General features: G+C 38.1%; 1 protein-coding gene across 12 annotated transcripts in view; it reads right to left on the minus strand.

Moving 5' to 3' along the window:
* Positions 1-20149, minus strand: part of LOC123511327 (dipeptidyl peptidase 8-like) — a 610443-nt gene that overhangs the window by 373239 nt on the left and 217055 nt on the right. For all 12 annotated transcript variants that reach the window (XR_006676755.1, XR_006676754.1, XR_006676756.1 and 9 more), the window contains one exon: positions 10640-10742. Coding sequence is in view for 8 of the 12 variants with exons in the window: in XM_045267115.1 (XP_045123050.1) it covers positions 10640-10742 (103 nt within the window). In the remaining 4 variants the exon portion in view is untranslated. The remainder of the gene's footprint in view (positions 1-10639; positions 10743-20149) is intronic.

Raw genomic sequence — 20149 nt, forward strand, 5'->3', positions numbered from 1 at the left:
GGCGAGGGAAACGGGTGGAAAAACAGGAGTACAGACAAGGAAAGCATCACAAATCACAGGCTTTATATCATGTCTTATTAGCTTTATTTATTGTTTATTGGTCTGTTTTGTACATGTGTTGTAATATGTGAAGGCAAAAGATTTTATTTCAGCTCGAAAGATGGTACTTTAGGGGTCAAAAGAAGGACTTTGGCAATGACCAAAGACTAATTAAGGCATTTTTTAGACAATTTATATGGTATAAAGAACTAGTGCTTGGTGAAATTCGCATTTGGTGGTAATTTCACCATACTGATTAATTCGCCAAGTGTGGGGGCTTACTGTACAAGAATAAAGCAGTGAAATTCAGGAATTTGGAAAAAATCTTTGTAGTACTTGACTCACATTGTAGTGTCATGTATCTTTATATAAGTGCCCCATTAAACCCAAATAAATTATGAAATAACATACATTCAATCCTCCGCTATTACACCTAATTGGTGCATCTATAACAGTGCGATAGCCGACATCACAATAGTTAAGTAAAGAACCTCCCAGCTGTAATTTTTTTTCTGCTCTTTACCCAGTTTTTACACCAAATAATATGAAAATGAAATAATACAGAATAAAAAAAAATTTATCAAGAATCATAATAACAACATACATTTTAAAGCATTTTATTTAGCGTATTTGACAGCATATAGAATGCACGGGCATACAAGACACACATCCATTTCAGAAAATCAAATGCACGAAGAAAATCTTTAAGTGAATTTAAGAATTTACTGTTGAAAAGAAATCTAACTAACAACACTTTACATAAGCAAAAAATATTTATCTTTCCTTGTGCTTCTCAGTTGGTCTTCTTGCTGTTGCCAGACACTTATAATTTTTTTCATAGGTGGTAGCCAAAAAGTTCTTGCTACTGCTCTATTGCCATGCTCCTTGGCATAATCTCCTCCTGCCACTATAAAGGTGAGGGTGTTGATGCATTTCGTTATGATCATGCACTTACTGTTACTACACACTGCTAGATGGCATCGAGTCAGGGTGTCAATCAGCTGATATTTATAAACATGCATCACAGCCTCATAGGTTAGATTACTTACATTTTTACAATTTATTTTTAAAAGTGATAATACTGGTAACAAAAATAATACCAGCAATAAAATAATGATGCAAGCAGTTAAGAGTAGATAAAAGTAATGGAAAAAGATGTGTCCTATATGCCATCAAATACAGTACCTCATTGTGGATGATTAGGGGCTAAAAGGTGGATGAGTAGATTGGGAAAATATGTAAAGAACCATTTTTCAATAGAAGTATACTGAGAAACTCAACTATTATGTGACGTCATAACCCGGAAGTTTTTAAACGCTGGGCAATCAATAGCAGTAATTTCATGCGTGACAGACACATGTGCAGCTTTTTAAGTATGCATGATAGCAATAAAACATGACAAATAAAAATTGATTGCAGAAAAGGCAATAGCAGAGGGTTAAGTATATTTACAAATACATTATAGGCTAAAATAGTAAAACACATCAAATAAATAAAAAGAACAAGAACAATACAATAAAAGATATAAAGATTTACATGTAACCTCACTATAGTGTCTCCTTATCTTATCATCACATCTCTAAGGCTGGAAGGGATGTTGCACAATGATCATTCACTCAAAAAAAAAAGCTCCTATACAACGCACTCCAGTTTTAAAAAAGAATATATTCTAAATGCCCCAATTAAATGTTATAATATCCAATATATATATATATATATATATATATATATATATATATATATATATATATATATATATATATATATATATATACAGGCGGCAACCCCCATTTAACGAAGGTTCACACAACGAAATTTCGCTACAACGAAGATTTCATTTTACTACCATCTGCTCGTTTAACGAACACCAAACTCGCTTTAACGAAGTTTTATCCAGGTAATTTTTTTCCAAATTTGATAGCCCCACCATATCACGCAAGTTGACAGGCTTTTGAATAAACCAGGAGCTGCTGGTACTAAGGCCTGTCTCAGGAAAAATCCTGGGACCCCTATAGAATAAAGATGAAGATCAAGATCAAGCCTCATGGACAACACGCGCAACATTCACTTCCCAGTCAAAACATAACAGCGTCACCAGCAGCTTGTCTTCCCTAGCTCAACTTACCACCAAAATGCCCTGCAATTGGCCTACTGTTCGTAAGAAGACCAGGAAGTCTCTTACTCTCCACATGAAGCTAGATATTATTCACAGACACGAGAGAGGCCAGAAAACTATAGCAGTGCTGGCCACTATCTTGACTCCATATTATACTGTCTCTATTTTCAAGTCAGCAGACTCTATTAAGAAGGCTGGTGAGACCGTATCTTCCTTGCAAGCTAAAAGAACCACCTGAACTTGTGACTCTACAATGGATAAAATGGAAAGCCTTGTGGAAATGTGGTACATAAGTTTTGTATGTAGTACAATGATGCGCACTTTGTTTACATTCCACAGGTTGCCGGTTAGTGTCTTTCCGTTTCACTCTTCCTCCCTTCATAAAGTTAAGATCATCAACATTATAAAGTTACATACATACATACATTAGTGTACATTATAATGACTTAAATTAAACTACCTAAATGTTTAACTTCATAATTTTTACTTTCATTAAACCTTTTACTGTACTATGATGCACTCTCGCTTTGCTTACTCTGAATGGAAGTTCAAATCAGGGGTTAAACTTGTTATAATTGGTTAACGAAGTGTTTTTAGAACGTAACCCCTTCGTTAAGCGGGGTTGCCTGTATATATATATATATATATATATATATGTATATATATATATATATATATATATATATATATATATATATATATATATATATATATATATATATATATATATATATATATATATATATATATATATATATATATATATATATATATATATATATATATATATATATATATATATAGTAAGCCCCAACATTTAGCGATCCTATTAGTCTGCCGAAACCATCGCTAAATTGAAATTTCGCTAAATTTGAATACTACTTTATATAGGGAAAAATACCAATCAGTCTTTCATCCGCCCAAAGTCCCCATTTCGAGTCCCCATTTACAGCTGCAACATTGCCACCTTCATGAGAATCAGCACCCCCCGAACCACTAGTGGAAGCCATGGTGATAGCGAAACTCGCCAAACAGCAAGGATGGGAGCACAAAAAATGAGTTCACACGCTGAATTAACACACACAATAGCTCAAGTGTCGAGCGGGAATGCCGGAGGCACTGTGGGGCTGACGTCACGGCCAAACAGACACGCGATTGGCTCAGAGCGAATGGGAGGCGGGACAGTGTAGCGCGGTACATTCGCTAAATATAAGAAAATCGATAAACTTGAGGGCTTGGCCTTTTTCCAGACAGTCACTAAATAAGGGTTTCGCTAAGCTGGATTTCGCTAAATTCAGGGGCTTACTGTGTGTGTGTATATATATATATATATATATATATATATATATATATATATATATATATATATATATATATATATATATATATATATATATATATATATATATATATATATATATATATATATATATATATATATATATATATATATATATATATATATATATATATATATATATATATATATATATATATATATATATATATATATATATATATATATATATATATATATATAATGGAGAGGAACTATATTCAATTGGAGGAGGTCTTTGTGTCTCACAACTCAAGGGGGCAGCCTGCCCTCTAAAGACAACTCTCCTTCACACAAAACTACATGTACTTACCACACATACACCCTTCACTTAAAATTCAAAATAAAAAAATGCTGACTCCAAACCTAGGCCCAGTGTCCCCATCTGGGGAGGGGACTAAAAATGTCCCCAGGTCAGACTCCTCTCATGATAACAACCCCAAATGTCTTGACACCTCCCTCAACTTTTTCTACATTAACTTCTGTATCATTCGCAGTCTTAGATCTAATTTTCAATCTGTGGAACACCACAGCTCTTCTACTAAACCTCATCATCTTTTCCTCACCAAAACACAGCTGTCTGAGGCAATTGACAGTAACCTCTTCTTTGTTCCCTCCTACTTTCTCTATTTTCATCTTCGTTCCAAAGTCTATGTGCACAACGATTTAACTTGCTCTTGTGCCCACGCTCTAGAATCTTCCAAGTTTTCTATCATCTGGATTCAACTCAATAACCATTCTCTAACTAAATTCATCTATACTGTCTATCTCTCCTTTGACTATAGTAAACTCTTTGACTATTTACTTCCAAAGTAGAGCTTTCGCAGACATTTCCATTCTTGGAGATTTCAATGTTCACCACCAGCTTTGGCAGCTTTCCTCTCCCTTCACTGACCATCCTGGTGAACTAGCCTTCAACTTTGCTATCCTCCATGACCTAGAGCAACTGGTGCAACACCCTACTTGTATTCCTGACCGTCTTAAAGACACGCCCAAAATTCTTCATCTCTTCCTCATCTCTAATTGTTCTGCTTATGCTATCACTCTATCATCTCCATTGGGCTACTCTGATCATAATCTCATTTCTATATCTTGTCCTATTTCTCCAACCCCTCCCCAGGATCCCTGCCAGTTGGGGAGACCTGAGGAGGTATTATGCTGATTTTCCCTGGAATGATTATTGTTTCCGTGTCAGAGACCCATCTCTTTGTGCTGAACACATAATGACTGGCATGGAGGCATATACAGTAATGCTCTGCTTAACGAACGTTCGTGTAACGAATTTCTGGTTTAACGTACTATATAAAGTTAGACCAAAAAGTCTGCATAACGTACAACCACATCCGTTTTAGTGAATTTTCTGGGTTTGAATTTGCCAGGTGAGGGACCGAATGTGGTAGCTTCACTGTGATTGGCTGGCTCCCCGCCTCTGTCTCTAGCGCTCCTGGAGCTGGATCCAAGATTCTTTAAGAACGTCAGAACAGCCTCTTGAAGCGAAATGGCATCCATGAACGCTTGGAGGGACAGTGACAAGGTTGCTATCAGGTTGCTCTGAGGTTGCTGAGAACACCACCTCTTCAGGTGGTGTTACTGTCTTATATATACATATATGTTCACAAAACAACATTTCTATTAGCTTTTTACAAACCTTGCCCCCAAGAAATGATTGTTTTGTAATGCATAAAGTGAAATCTTACATGGAATACCAAGCAATAAACCATGAGCCACAGACGAAGCGGGGGACTTGCGGCCACTCGGCCGCTTCTTCTTCTTCTTGTGAGCCTTTTGCTTGCGTGTTACTTTCATCATGATGTTTATGTTTTCACTCCTCTATTGCCTGCTATAATGGATATCATATCTTAGTATTCATATACGCTCATGCCACGAGGATAACCTTGACTCCGTGGCACTGAGTGATAGTGAATTACTAATGAAATACCGCGGTATTTCATTACTTATTCACTATTACTCAGTGCCACGGAGTTGAGGTTATCCTCGTAACATGAGCGTATAATATTAAGATATGATATCCATTATAACAGGCAATAGAGGAGTGAAACAACAACATGGGGAAAGACAACACGCGGGCTAAAAGGTCACAAGAAGAAGAAGAAGCGGCCGAGTTGCCGCGAGTCTCCTGCTTCCTGTGTGGTTCATCTCATCTCTGCTTTATCTTTTGGTATTCCATGTAAGATTCCACTTTCTGCATTACAAAACAATTCTTTCTTGGGGGCAAGGTTTGTAAAAAACTAATAGAAATGTTGTTTTGTGAACATAAATGCGAGAATGTGAGAGAATTTGTATGTAGCTCCTCTAACGTCCAATGACTCATGACATCATAAAAGTAGTGGTACACCGGTGACCCAATATGCTGCCAAACGTATGTATAATTTTTTTTAACCGATGTGGTATGTTGGGACCAGCCCAGAACACATGCCCCCTATTTCCATTATTTCCTATGGGAAAATTACATCCGCTTAACGAATTTTCGCTCTACGAACAGCTTTGACACCCCCTATCCTATTCGTTAAGCGGAGTATTACTGTATTCCTAATTCTTTTTCTCAAGCTAAACCATCTAGACCTTGGTTTAACACAGCCTGTTCTCATGCTATACATGATAGAGAGGTTACCCACAAAAGGTACTTGAGCCTTCCATCTCCTGAATTTTATGCACTTTATATTTCTGCCCGGAATCATGCCAAGTTTGTTCTTCAACTTGGCAAACACTCCTTCATAAATAGAAAATATCAAAGACTTTCAAACTCAAACTCACCTCGAGACTTCTAGCATCTAGCCAAAAACATTTCCAAAAACTTCACTTCTTCATCTTTCCCTTCTTTATTTCATCCTGATGGCACCACTGCCATGTTTTCTGTCTCTAAAGCTGAACTCTTCTCTCAAACCTTTGCTAACAACTCCACCTTGGATGATTCTGGACTTCTCCTTCCCTCACCTCCTCCATCTGACTATTTCATGTCTTCATATTAAAATTCTTGGTAATGATGTTTTCCATTCCCTCGCTAGCCAAAACCCTCAGAAGGCTTATGGACCTGAAGGGGTTCCTCCTATTGTTCTCAAAAACTGTGCTTCTATGCTTGCACCTTGCCTGACCAAACTCTTTCAACTTTCTCTACCAACTTCTACCCTTCCTTCTTGCTAGAAGTTTGCCTACATTCAGCCCGTTCCTAAAAAGGGTGAACATTCTTATCCCTATAACTACCTTCCTATAGCTTTAATCTCCTGCTTGTCTAAATATTTTTAATCTATCTTGAATCAGAAGATTCTTAAACATCTGTCATTTTGCAATCTTCTATCTGATTGCCAGTATGGCTTCCATCAAGGTCGCTCTACTGGTGATCTTGGTGAGTCTTGGTTAAACTCTTTAAGAGATTTCGGCGAAACTTTTGCTGTCACATTAAACATATCAAAAGCTTTTGATAGAGTCTGGCATTAAGCTTCGATTTCTAAACTGCCCTCCTATGGTTTCTATCCTTCTCTCTGCAATTTTACTTCATCAAATCACCTGCCACGTGGAGATTCCTACATGAGATAAGCCATCAGCGCACCGACCAGTCAGTTGCTGGACCGTTCCCGTGCTGGTCAGACGTGTTTTTCAGACGTGGTCATCGTTTTCCACAGTGTTTCCTTCGATCGCCGTTTGTCACAACAGATACTTTGCCCTATATACTCAGGTTGGATCTATGGTATGGGATGGGCCTGCCATAGGGCATTGGTATGGGATGGGCCTGCCAATTTGCCAAGTTAGTAAATTTTGTGGGCTAATGCAGGCTTTTGGCTTGTTGGGTGCAGGTGTCAGTCATGTCGGGGCTGGAGGACCGCACAGCCCTGCCACCTGAGGTGTCCTGCCATGGTAACAGCAGGAGGAGTGCCACTGGTCATCAAGGGATAGTGTGAGGTCAATGTATAGCTCGGACAACTCCCAGGCAAGGCTGGAGAGGGTGAACGACAGTCGGATTCGACGCCGCCAGGTTGTAAACAAACCAGTTAGGCGCACACGTGCACAGACATCCCCAGTTCATGAGGATAATGTTACTTCCTGGCAAATGGTCATGAAAGAACTGGTGCATTTGAAAGGTGAAGTGGCTAAACTGTTGGCTAATAAGTCCCCTGACCCACAGATGCACCAAGTAAATTACCAGGCAAGTACTTCGGGGTTGCAGGCAGCTGCTTCGCCTGAGACTTTTTCTGGGTTTGTGGACTCCACTGATGAGGAGGACGGTGAGATTAGAGAGGTTCCTCATCGGAGTAGTGTTTTATTGCAGGCTGCCAAAGTTCTGGGACCCACGGACAGTGTTGATGAGGATATTGACCCTAAGGTGGCTGCTATGGTGAATTTATTTTTTTAAAAAGGACTGCAGCAGGAGGATTATAAAGCCATTACAGAAGATACAGTTACCAGGCATCCCAACAACTGTCCTGCCCCAGCACCTGTAGAGTGCAACCCGCACATCATGGCAGCCTTGAAAACGGATGCCAAGAAAGCTGACTCTCGCCTCATGGAGGTAAGTGCCGACATTATTTCTGCAGGTACCATCACAACAAAGTCACTCTTGGAGTTAGATAGCTTGGCGCAGAATACTGGTAACTCACAGCTGGCGCAAGAGGTTAGTAAGATTAATGGTGCACTGGCGCTTCTGGATCATGCCAATTTCAGGACCAATTTGCCAAGGCGATGCATAATGAAGAGAGAGATTAATCCCAAATATATACATCTGTGCTCTGAGAGTGCCAATGAAATTCTTCCGAGATCTTTAATATTCCATGATTAAAGACACTCATTCATGGGAGCTAAAACAAACATTACGTGGGAAAATATTTGAATGGAAGCCGTTTTGGCAGCCGGTGTCAAGTGTTCAAGCAGAATGTCATGAGCAAGTAGGATGTTGCCCACAACACTGATAAGGGAGTTTACTTTCAATTGTATGAAAATATGCTTTTTATGTGGTGTATAGGCATAGACACACAACTTGTGTGTATCTGACATCACGACTTGAGTTGTGATGTCATCTCAAGATACATTACGACCACCTTGAGATGGAGACAAGATGATCTAAACATGAAGTTGTATTATCTTGTGCGCCAGAATGGTTATGCGCAAAATAAGGCCACAAGTTATAACTTAGCTATAACTTAGCTATGATGTTATCTCAACACGAATTGAAGGTGAAAATGTGGCTTAGGACTCGCAGATTTAACAGGTTGGCAGGTTTCCCGCCAAATGTAAGGGTTTTCTGTCTTCACTGGCAAGGGAAATTTGACGCTGGCAGGCTGGCAGTTTTTACAGAGGATTTCTTTTTTGCATGACGGTTTTGATGGCAGGTTTTTACATCTGATTAAATTACAAATTATCCTCACTATCAAAATATTCTTGGCAGTTAAGATACACAAGACCTAGTGAAGAGAAAAAATTTCACACTCAGCTGACAATGATGTTCCTTATTTACCTAGAGGTCTTCCCTTACAAATAAGTCAGGTTTACCCCATTCCCAGTGGGAGCACCACACCATTCCTCATGTTTGCACTCGGGTGGTAAAGTACTTCTTACTCAGCATTCTTAGCCTCAGGAAGCCAAAACTAGAAAAATTGTCATTCCTAATGAACAATGGCAAAGAGTTGGCACTATTAATGGGCCAAGTGAGGTTATGGTTAAAAGAAGTTTTGGATGGCTGTCTACCACCAACAGGATGCACCAGGGGAGAGTGACTTCAAGAATTTAGGAAAGTTTACTCTTCCCATGCTGTCTTTGCCTGCCACTCAGCAATGCATTGATAGAAAGAGTTTTCTCCAAAATTAACTTAACTGAAAAAAAAAAATAAATAGAAAAAATATTAATGCAATTGAAAAGCCTAGAAAACATATTGCAAGCTCATGCATTCAATAAGAGTAAAAACCAAAAATTTGAATTAACAGAATCAATGTTACTTCTAATCACCCAAGATATCTATGTTAAGGATGCAGACATGGATGCGGATGTCTCCAACTTTTAAAACAGTAGATGAAAATTTAGGCTGGATAAGGATAAAAACAAATGATACACTATAATTTCTCCTATTGAACACAACTTTTTGGCACAGTGATTTTTGCATAAAATGTTTTATGTTGATTATTTTAAGTTAATTATGTTAACCTTAGGAAAATAACAATTTTTCTATTGTAAATGTCTGTTATTTTTATATTTATTTATTTATTTATTTATCTATCTATTTATTATCACTTTCTTTTTCTTTTTATTTTTATCTATTTATTTTATTTTTATTCATTTCTTTATTCATTTTTATTTATTCATTTATTTATTTATTTTTATTTATTTATCCTTTTTTTTCAGAAGCAGCAAATTTGTGTAGCAGGATTTGGCAGTTTTGGGGGAGGTATATGGTGGGTTGGCAGTCCTGACCTGACAACTCTGAGGACTCCAAAGATATTTTGTCACCAGATTCAAACTGGTTAACACATGCATCTTTCCCTCACCTAACAAATCTGTTGCTGCTTTCTTGTTCCCTCTGCCTCACCACTGCATTGTGATTTTTACTAGTTAGAAATCATCATGGCTTCACCCATAAAGTCCAAGAATTGAAAGATAACTCTAAAAACTCTAAAACTCTCCTTTGCCTACCTCCTCCACCAATGCTTACCCCCACAGGTAGAACAATGTTATAAATGAATCCCTCACAGCAGTCTACCGTCTATGTTCTTCTATCTCCTCCTCTTTCCTACTTGAAATTTATTTTCTTCTATGAAAAATGTCTACAGCATCTAGTACAAGGTCTTCAATGAGCTCTTCTGCCACACTAGCATAAATACAGTATGAATGTTATAATACTGTAACCTAAAATCTGGGTCTGTCTGACCATATACCATTTTTCCCTTTGATTCTTCAGTTCACAATATATGTTTTCGCAATATGCATGGGTTTTTGTCACCCATAAAGGCATATATTATGGTTATACACTGTACCAAATTGACATTCCCCTCTGATGCACATTCTTTCATTATACAGTAATGTACATAAACATTCCTTTGATTGGTAAAATCACTAAGACAATGAAAAGGAAAGATAGATAATGACACATTAAATAACAGACAAAAAAGTTGAAATATATGTGAAAAAGGGCAAAAGACACTCACCTAAACTCATCTAACAACCCAGATGAGTCATCTGGAGGGATGAACTGGACAATCGGCACTTCACTCTCATCGACCTCTTCATATAGCAGTCGATATACTCCATCTGAAATTATCAATAGTTATCAGATTAACAGTATGTCACCTATTTTATTAATAACAGTAGGTAATATCAACATATATAAAATACATATAACAATCATTCCATCATTACATCACCTTAATCTCTCATCATAATAATATAGCATTTCTATCACCCCTATCACTGTCATCATCTATAAGCTCCATTTAAAACAACTGTGAGATTAAGAAACTTCATCAATAGGATATATCAATGAACCACAATTTCCAATATACAATAGCCACCTTAAAAGCTTTTTCCTTCTATTATAATTACCACATCTGGATATTGAAAATTTGTTACTGAGAACATTTCCCTTTTCACTCCCATTTTCTTCTTGAATGCTACCTTCATAAAGTTTCAAAATAAGATATACAAATTACTGTCACAAATGTGTGAAGCATTAAACATTAGATACAGTCATGAGGAATGAAGGTTGTATTAATATAACCTACTTGTCCAGACAATGATAGGAAGCTAAAACCAGGCATGCTTTGTAACAGAAAAAAAAAAAAAAAAGAAATACCATCAAAATTCAAATATATTCAACTAAAATCACAGCAGATATTATGCAGCACCATTCCTGTTGATTCAAATCCCAGGAACTGGTAACAGTGAATACCACAAAAACATGGAGATGGGATAATCAACCATTTATGAAATGATAAACATGACTACTTACCATTCTTATATTTTTCATTACACAATTTTTGCTTTTACACAATGAGAAGAAAAGTTTTGCTTACAACATTGTTCCCAAAGAGGGGGACATTAGCGTGGTTGGAGGAGATAGGCAGAGATAGGAGGGGTTTGCTTAATTTTGCTCCTTTTCAGGTACTGTATTTGATGGCATATATGATGCACCTTTTTCCCAAAAATTTGGCTAAAAAAAATCACCGTGTCCAATATGCAAAGTTGAGACCTACTAAAGACTAATCTTCCCCCTGATGCTCACTAACCTACCTTACAATCAGTACTTTTACCTACTGTAATTGCATGCATCATTATTTTATTGCTGGTATTATTATTATTACTAGTACAGGCAATCCACACTTAATGAACGGGTTATGTTCCTAAAAAATACGTTCGTTGTGTGAATTTTCGTTAAGCAAACCAATTATAACAAGTTTGAACCCTGACTTGAACTTCCTCTGAGAGTAAACAAAGCGAGAGTGCATCATAGTACAGTAAAAGGTTTAATGAAAGTAAAATTATGAACTTAAACATTTAAGCAGTTTAATTTAAGACTAAGTCATTATAATGTACACTAATGTATGTAAGTAAGTAACTTTATAATGTTGATGATCTTAAATTTATGAAAGCAGGGAGAGTGGAGCGGGAAATACACAACAAAAGGCGCATCATTGTATTGCATACAAAACTCATGTATAGGCAACCCCCGCTTAACGAAGGTTCACACAACAAAATTTTGCTACAACGAAGGTTTCATATTACTACCATCTGCTCGTTTAACGAACACAAAACTCGCATTAACGAAGTTTTATCCAGGTAATTTTTTCCAAGTTTGAAAGCACTGCCGTATCACGCAAGACAAAAGACTTTTTAATACACCAGCGCCTCTCATGGACAAAACGCACACCACTCACTCCCCTAGTTCAAAACAATAACAACAGCAGCAGCTCGTCTTCCCTCGCTCAACTTACCACCAAAACGCCCTGCAATGTCGCCTAGCATTGCTAAGTAGACCAAGAAGTCTCTTACTCTCGAAGTGAAGCTGGATATTGTTCACTTGTTCACAGACACGAGAGGCAAGAAAATTAATAGCATTGCTCACCACCATCTTGACTCCATCTACTGTCTCTACTATTTTCAAGTCTGCAGACTCTATTAAGAAGGCTGGTGAGACTGTATCTTCCTTGCAAGCTAAAAGAACCACCTGAACTCGTGACTCTACAATGGATAAAATGGAAAGCCTTTTAGAAATGTGGACTTAAATTAAACTGCTTAAATGTTTAACTTCATAATTTTTACTTTCAATAAAACTTTCACTCTACAATGATGCACTCTTGCTTTGTTTACTCTCAATGGAAGTTCAAGTCAGGGGTTAAACTTGTTATAATCGGTTCACTTAATGAAGTTTCGTTTAACGAAGGTTTTTTTTAGGAACGTAAGCCCCTCATTAAACGGGGGTTGCCTGTACCACATTTCCATAAGGCTTTCTACGTTATCCATTGCAGAGTCATGAGTTTGGGTGGTTCTTTTAGCTTGCAAGGAAGATACAGTCTCACCAGCCTTCTTAATAGAGTCTGCTGACTTGAAAATAGTAGAGACAGTAGATGGAGTCAAGTCATGGTGGCGAGCAATGCTATTAGTTTTCTCGCCTCTCTCGTGTCTGTGAATAATATCCAGCCTCATTTCGTGAGTAAGAGACTTCTTGGTTTTCTTAGCAATGCTAGGCGACATTGCAAGGCTGGTCGCAGGATGGTTTGGTGGCCTGATAACATAACATAACATAACATAAATAATAGGATAACAAAGGGCCACCAGGGCCCATCTAGGTTATCCTGTATCAGTCGCACAGCGACCTCATCATCAGTACTTAAAGATACACTTACAAGTACACAATACATTATATACTAATTCTAAATATTTGGCCCATTAACAGGGCTAAGTCCTGCATCGAATTCCTCTACAATCTGTAATCCACATACATGGGGATCATGTCTTGTTTAACTATAGTAAATTTCTTATAAAAACTATCATGCAGCGCTATACATAATTATAAATCTAATAAATTTAAGTGCTTATCTAATCTGTTTTTAAACATTGTCAAACTAGTGCTATTTACAACCGTCTCTGGCAATGCATTCCAGAAGTCTACCACCCTATGACTAAAGAAATATTTTCTTATATCTAACCTGCAGCCTTGCTTTCTAATCTTCCTGCCATGATTTCTAGTCCTACTTCCCTCCTCTAAGGTAAAGAAAGATCTCACATCTATGTAGTTTGTATCTGAGAACATTTTAAATAACTCTATCATATCCCTCTTATACATCTCCTCTCAAATGAAAACATGTTTAATTCCTTTAATCTATCTCTATACTCCAGGCGCTTTAATGCTGGTATCATCCTAGTTGCTCTTCTCTGAACTGCTTCTAACATGTTGATATCCTGCCTATAGTGGGGTGACCAGGCCTGTATGCAATACTCTAAATGGGGCCTAACATAGGAATTATATAAGCTACGCACCACTTCCTTACTTTTATAACTAACATTTCTATTTATAAAACCCAGGATCCTATTTGCCCTATTTCTTGCTTCTAAACATTGCTTTGAAAATTTCATAGTCCTGTCTATCACTACTCCTAAATCCTTTCCTTCCTCTACTGCCTCTAGCCAACATCCCTCCATCTCATAGTTAAAGTTTGTGTTGTCTTTACCTAAATGCATAACCTGACACTTTTAGAATTAAACTCCATCTGCCACCTGTCTGCCCATGCTATCAGCCTGTCCAGGTCTCGTTGTATTCTGTAATTGTCCTTTTCACCCTGTACTGCACATGCTATCTTAGTATCATCTGCAAACTTTGATACTTTGCTACTAATTCCTATATCTAAATCGTTAATGTACACCAAGAAAAGAAGAGGTCCTAGCACTGATCCTTGGGGTACCCACTAACCACTTCCTTCCACTCAGACATTGCCCCATTTAATACTACTCTCTGTTTCCTATCAGAAAGCCATTCACTAATCCAATCAACTAACCTACCCCCTATCCCATGTAGTCTCAATTTGTACACTAGCCTCCTATGCGGTACCTTATCAAACGCCTTGCTAAAATCTAGATATATAACATCTATGCTATTTCCATCATCTAACTCCTTGGTAATATATTCTAAGATATCGAGCAAATTTGTAAGACAGGACCTCCCTGATCTAAAGCCATGTTGGGTATCTCTAATTAATCTATTCTCATTTAAATGCTCCCAAATACTACCCTTAATGATTTTCTCTAGTATCTTACATACTATACTAGTTAAACTGATCGGTCTATAATTATTCGCATCATCCTTCCTACCTTTTTAAATATTGGAGTAACATTAGCTAACTTCCAGTCCTGAGGTATCTCAGCAAACCTAAGTGATCTTTCAAAGATTAACTTAAGTGCTTCAGAAATACTGTCTACACCCTCCCTAAGTACTCTGGCATGTAGCTCATCAGGACCACTAGCTTTCCTATCGTCTAGTTCAAGAATAAATTTCCTAATAATTCCCGGTTTTATATCAATATTTTCTAAAGCTCTTAAACTACTCGTCGCACTGTTTGTAACAGGATTTCCTATTCTTTCCTAGTAAATACTGAAGAAAATTGTTCATTCAATAATTCTACTATGTCTTCATTTTGATCCACTACTACACCATCTTTTCTGAGTGGTCCAATCCTATCCTTATTTCTTTTATCACTGACCTTGTAATAACTATATAATTTTTGGGATCTTTACTCCCAGCTCTAGCTAGTTTTATCTCTGCCTGCCTTTTACTTTTTTTATAACCTTACTCAAATCATCTCTGACCTGTCTGTACCTAATCAAATCTACATCTTCCCACTTTTCTGCAACTCTCTGTATGCCCTCTTCTTCTCTCTGATCTGGCTACCTATCTCATGAGTCCACCATAATGGCTTCCTGTTTCTCTGCCTTATATCTTTGTAAGGGATACACTGCATCACTATACCCTTTACTACAACCTTAAAAATATCCCACATCTCCTGTGCAGTTTTATTTCCAAAACTATCTTCCCAGTTTACCTCTCCTAATAACTGACGTAACCTACCATAATTGCCTTTCTGATAGTTTGGGACTCTAGTCTTATTCACTATATTATCCCTACTGGAATTAATGATAAATCTAATTATATGATGGTCACTGTTTGCTAAAGTCTCTCCTACCTCAACTTCCTTTAAACAATGCTCAATATTTGTTAGTACTATGTCTAAAACCTTCCTCCCCCTAGTAGGTTTATCTACCATCTGCACTAAATAGTTATCCTGAAAACTTTCCATAAACTTATTTTCACTAGCATCTCCTACCATCCTCTCCCAGTTTACTGACTTAAGATTAAAATCCCTAAGATAATTGTCTGACTAGTACACCCCTATTTATCTCATCTACCATAAGGTTGTCTACATCTGCTGACTGGTTAGGTGGTCTATAAAAGCTCCTACTCTAATAACCTTACTTTTGTTTACTCTAACATCCAGCCATAAGGACTCTACTCTGTTATCTACCTTAATACCATTAACCTGACTGGAAATGAAGGATTTTTTACATAAATAACTACTCCTCCACCTATCCTACCAATTCTCTGGTGTAAATACATAATGTATCCATCTACTTCATATTCTTTCCTATTTTCCTAAACTTTTCCTCATTTACCCATGCCTCTGTGACACATACAACATCTAAGTCCTCCTCAACTATATAACTAGATAACTCGTCCTTCTTGTTCCTAAGACTCCTGGCATTTACATAAAAACATTTAAGTCCTGCTACCTTCCTAGATGCTGTCTCCTTATTTGGAATCCTAATCTTATTCTCTCCTATTTGCACCTGGAAATCTTTCCTAATCTTTTCACTATCTCTGTTTATCCTATCTAATTTATGTCTAGCATCTTTCTTCTGGAATGCATTTGCTACCTCACCCCTACACTCCATCCCAACTCCCCTCCAGACATCCACTCAGCACATCCACACCCTTCCTACTCAGATGCACACCATCCCTAGCATACAAATCCCTTCGCCCATAGAACCTATCCCATACATCCACAAAGCTGACACCCACATCCTTACACATCCCTTTTACCCGATCATTCACACCAATGGCTCTAGACAACCATTCCTGCTAACATACACACGAGGCAAGATTCCTGACACTACACACCTCCTACCACTCTCCCTTATCTTGCCTAACATTTCCCGAAATCTTGCCACTAACTCCTCCGACCCACCTGCTCTGACATCGTTCCCACCTACGTGCAAAACTACTACACCCTCCCTCTCCATCCCCCCAACCCTCTTCTGCACCTCCTCACTCACTGCCTTCACACCTGCACCAGGCATACACACATTCGTCCTCCTATCCCTGTCTTTCCCACAGAAAGTGCTATCTAAATACCTAACCTGAGAGTCACCCACCACACACACCTGAGGTGTGCTAGGCACAACCATCCTCCTCCTCTCCTCTACCCCCTTCTTTCTCCTTTCACTCACCACAACCACTTCATTCACTCCACTCTCACTCTCACTCTCCCCCTCCCCCTCCAACAAACCGAACCTATTTTCACACTCAACAGGTTTAGTCCTATCCTCCCTAACTGCCTCCGCTTTCCTTCCCTCGCAACCTGCCATCTCTGCCCATCCTGACTACTATCTTTCCCAGTCTGGCTCGCCTGCTCCCTCTTCCCCACTCTGCTCTTCCCGACAGAGGGCCAAGCCACCCTGTCGCCCTCAGAAGGTCCAACCTTCGGCCTAACACTGATCTCCTGCCTAATTTTTTCCACTGCCTCCCAAGCCTCTTAACCTCCTCCTTCAACTCAAAGATGAGAACTTCGTTCGCACTTTTCCCCTCACTTAGCTTTCTGATTTCCTCTCGTAATTCTCGGTGCTCAAGAGAAAGAACTAAATTCTCGCTCTTGAGCCTACACACCATACACTCAGAAAAGTCAACGACCTTCCTGTCATGCCCACACATCTCACACACAACAAACTCTCCCAATCCCATCTCAACACTCTCTTTCACGCACTCAATCACACTCTGATATACCTCAGTAGCTACCGCCATACTAATTTACAATCTGTTAACTCACAAACAAATAAAAATACTTGGTGACGGCGGGTGGGGAACCGCGGTGGTGGGGGGGCCTAAGTGAGGTCAACTAATCCTCTTTCAAGGTCAACTTGACAGTTACAAGCCTAGTCTCCTCGCTCTACAAAAATACTTTTAACTCACAAACACTGATTCTAACCACTATTTCACTCTAATCTAACACTTGCAGTACACACTTTCACTTCACTAACACTCAAAAGCACCACACACAGACACCAAGCACAAACACCACTCGCTAACTATAAAAACCCTGATGAGTGAAGGAAGATGAGCTGCTGCTGACGCTGTTATTGTTTTGAACTAAAAGTGGGGAAGGATAGGGGAGTGAGTGGTGCGCATTTTGTCCACAAGAGGCGCTTGTGTATTCAAAAGCCTGTTGCCTTGGGTGATACAGCGGGGCTTTCAAACTTGGAAAAAATTACCTGGATAGAATTTCGTTAACGTGAGTTTGGTGTTCGTTATACGAGCAGATGGTAGTAAAAGGAAATGTTCATTATAGCGAAATTTCGTTGTGTGAACATTCGTTAATCAGGGGTTGCCTGTATTATTACTTTAACTCTTAATTGCCCATGCTGACAAATTACTCAGCTCTCTTTCCATTATGCATATGAGAGATAGAAACATGAGGATTTGCAGTGCCTCCTTGGATGACAATGTGTCATTGTACATCTGGAATGCCAGTCTTGTCTCTCTGTTGCTCAGTGTTCCCATTTTAGCACAAAATGCACAATTTCTAACACACTCAATGGTGGTTCAGCGTTTTTTTTTTTTTTTTTTTTTTTTTTTCCAGAAAACTGCGCCTAGTGCTTTGTCTAGCACAAAAAAACAAGATCCAGCATGTTTTCTGGCACATTACATAAAATGAAAAAAAAAAAATAAATAAAAGTAGAATAAGTAAACAAATTCTAAACTTTTTAATATAAAAATTAATTTTATTAATATTCCCTTACTAAGTGTGAGAGGCACATCACTAACCACCGTATGTATCTGCTTCCTGTATACCACTTGACACATAAGTACTATCAAAGTGTATTTACCTAAGGATAAAAACATCACTGATCTTGCAGAAAGAAGCATTACTGTAGTAGTTCACAGGATCAGGAAGACGAGGCTAATGATGAAGAATTTGAAGTGGATTTTTTCGCTTGTAAATGTAAAGGCAGTTTCACACTTGCCAATATACGACTGAAATTGCAAGTCACTAGAAGTATCACCTGAGCCCTTCTTGTCAGAACACGTTCATACATAGTGACTGGAAAGTATTGTAAACAAAGAGCTACTCAACAAGATGTCTTTTTCTGTTGACAATGACAATTGCAATCAAATTAAATCATCACAAGTATTCACTCCTCACCTCCAACTACACCCTGTATAGAGAGAAGCAGTCATCAGTGGCAGCCAGGGGTGGAGAGTCAGATTTTCAAAAGTCCGATTCCGACTCCGACTCCAGTAAATTTAAATGTTGCGACTCCGACTCCGACTTCAACTCCAGGAAATTTGAAGGTTGCGACTCCGACTCCTTTTTTTTTTTTTTTTTTTTTTTATACAGTACAACGATATAGTCTATTTTTCTTTACATCAGGGATGGTGGCCAAGGGAAAAGATTAAGCAAAAAGCCCGCTAGTTGCCACACCCAAAAAAGACAAAAGTTAAGAGAATCAATACTTACATATTTTTGAGTCAATCCATAATAAAAGTATACTTGACGATTATATAATTATCATAAATTAATAAAAATTATCTTTATATGTAATGCTTGATTGGACACATCCTCCACAAAGCCTATTTCTCCCAATTTGTAGGAATCTCCAATTTCCATGAAGTGGAATCTTTACTCGAAAATATGTCACGTAAAGGAGTCGGAGTCGCTCATATTTTTACCAACTCCAACTCCGACTCCGACTCCGGCCAAAGGTAGCCGACTCCTTGACTCCAACTCTGACTCCGACTCCACACCCCTGGTGGCAGCTATCTTAACAAACACCTATTTGAGCAAGATTTTTTGCTATAGAAATCACTTTTAGGGTCCTATATGTGCTCTTTTTCCCTCACCAACTCCAAAATCTTCTCTACATCATCACCACATTTTTCAAATCTTTCTCTGTAATGTCACAATGTAAACAAAGTTGCAAATCAGCTGAACAAGACCAACATGTTGGTCTTGTTTTGCCAATGTTTCTTCCAGTCACTAGGTACCAATACTCAGTTGGAAACTCTACCCACTTGCAATTTCAGTTTCAAATTGATATGTGTGAACCTGCCTTAAGTATGAAACAAATAATTAATACCTACTATAATATTCATATGTGTGTCCATCACTAGCCCATATACATGTATACGTACTGAGTGGTACTTATGTTCCAAATAATCTGGATTATGAAAATTTTGTTTGCCGATCTTTTTTTTTCTCTCTCTCTTTTTTCATGTAAGCACAAGGAACACCACTTAGAAATTTTTATTATGTAACAAATTTTGCTGTAAAATAGTGCATTTCTAGCAACTTTGCTGTGCATTTTGATTTACGGGAGATAGTAGCATTGCTGTTGCT

This window comes from Portunus trituberculatus, chromosome 31 (assembly GCF_017591435.1).
Source record: "Portunus trituberculatus isolate SZX2019 chromosome 31, ASM1759143v1, whole genome shotgun sequence".
Lineage (NCBI taxonomy): Eukaryota > Metazoa > Arthropoda > Malacostraca > Decapoda > Portunidae > Portunus > Portunus trituberculatus.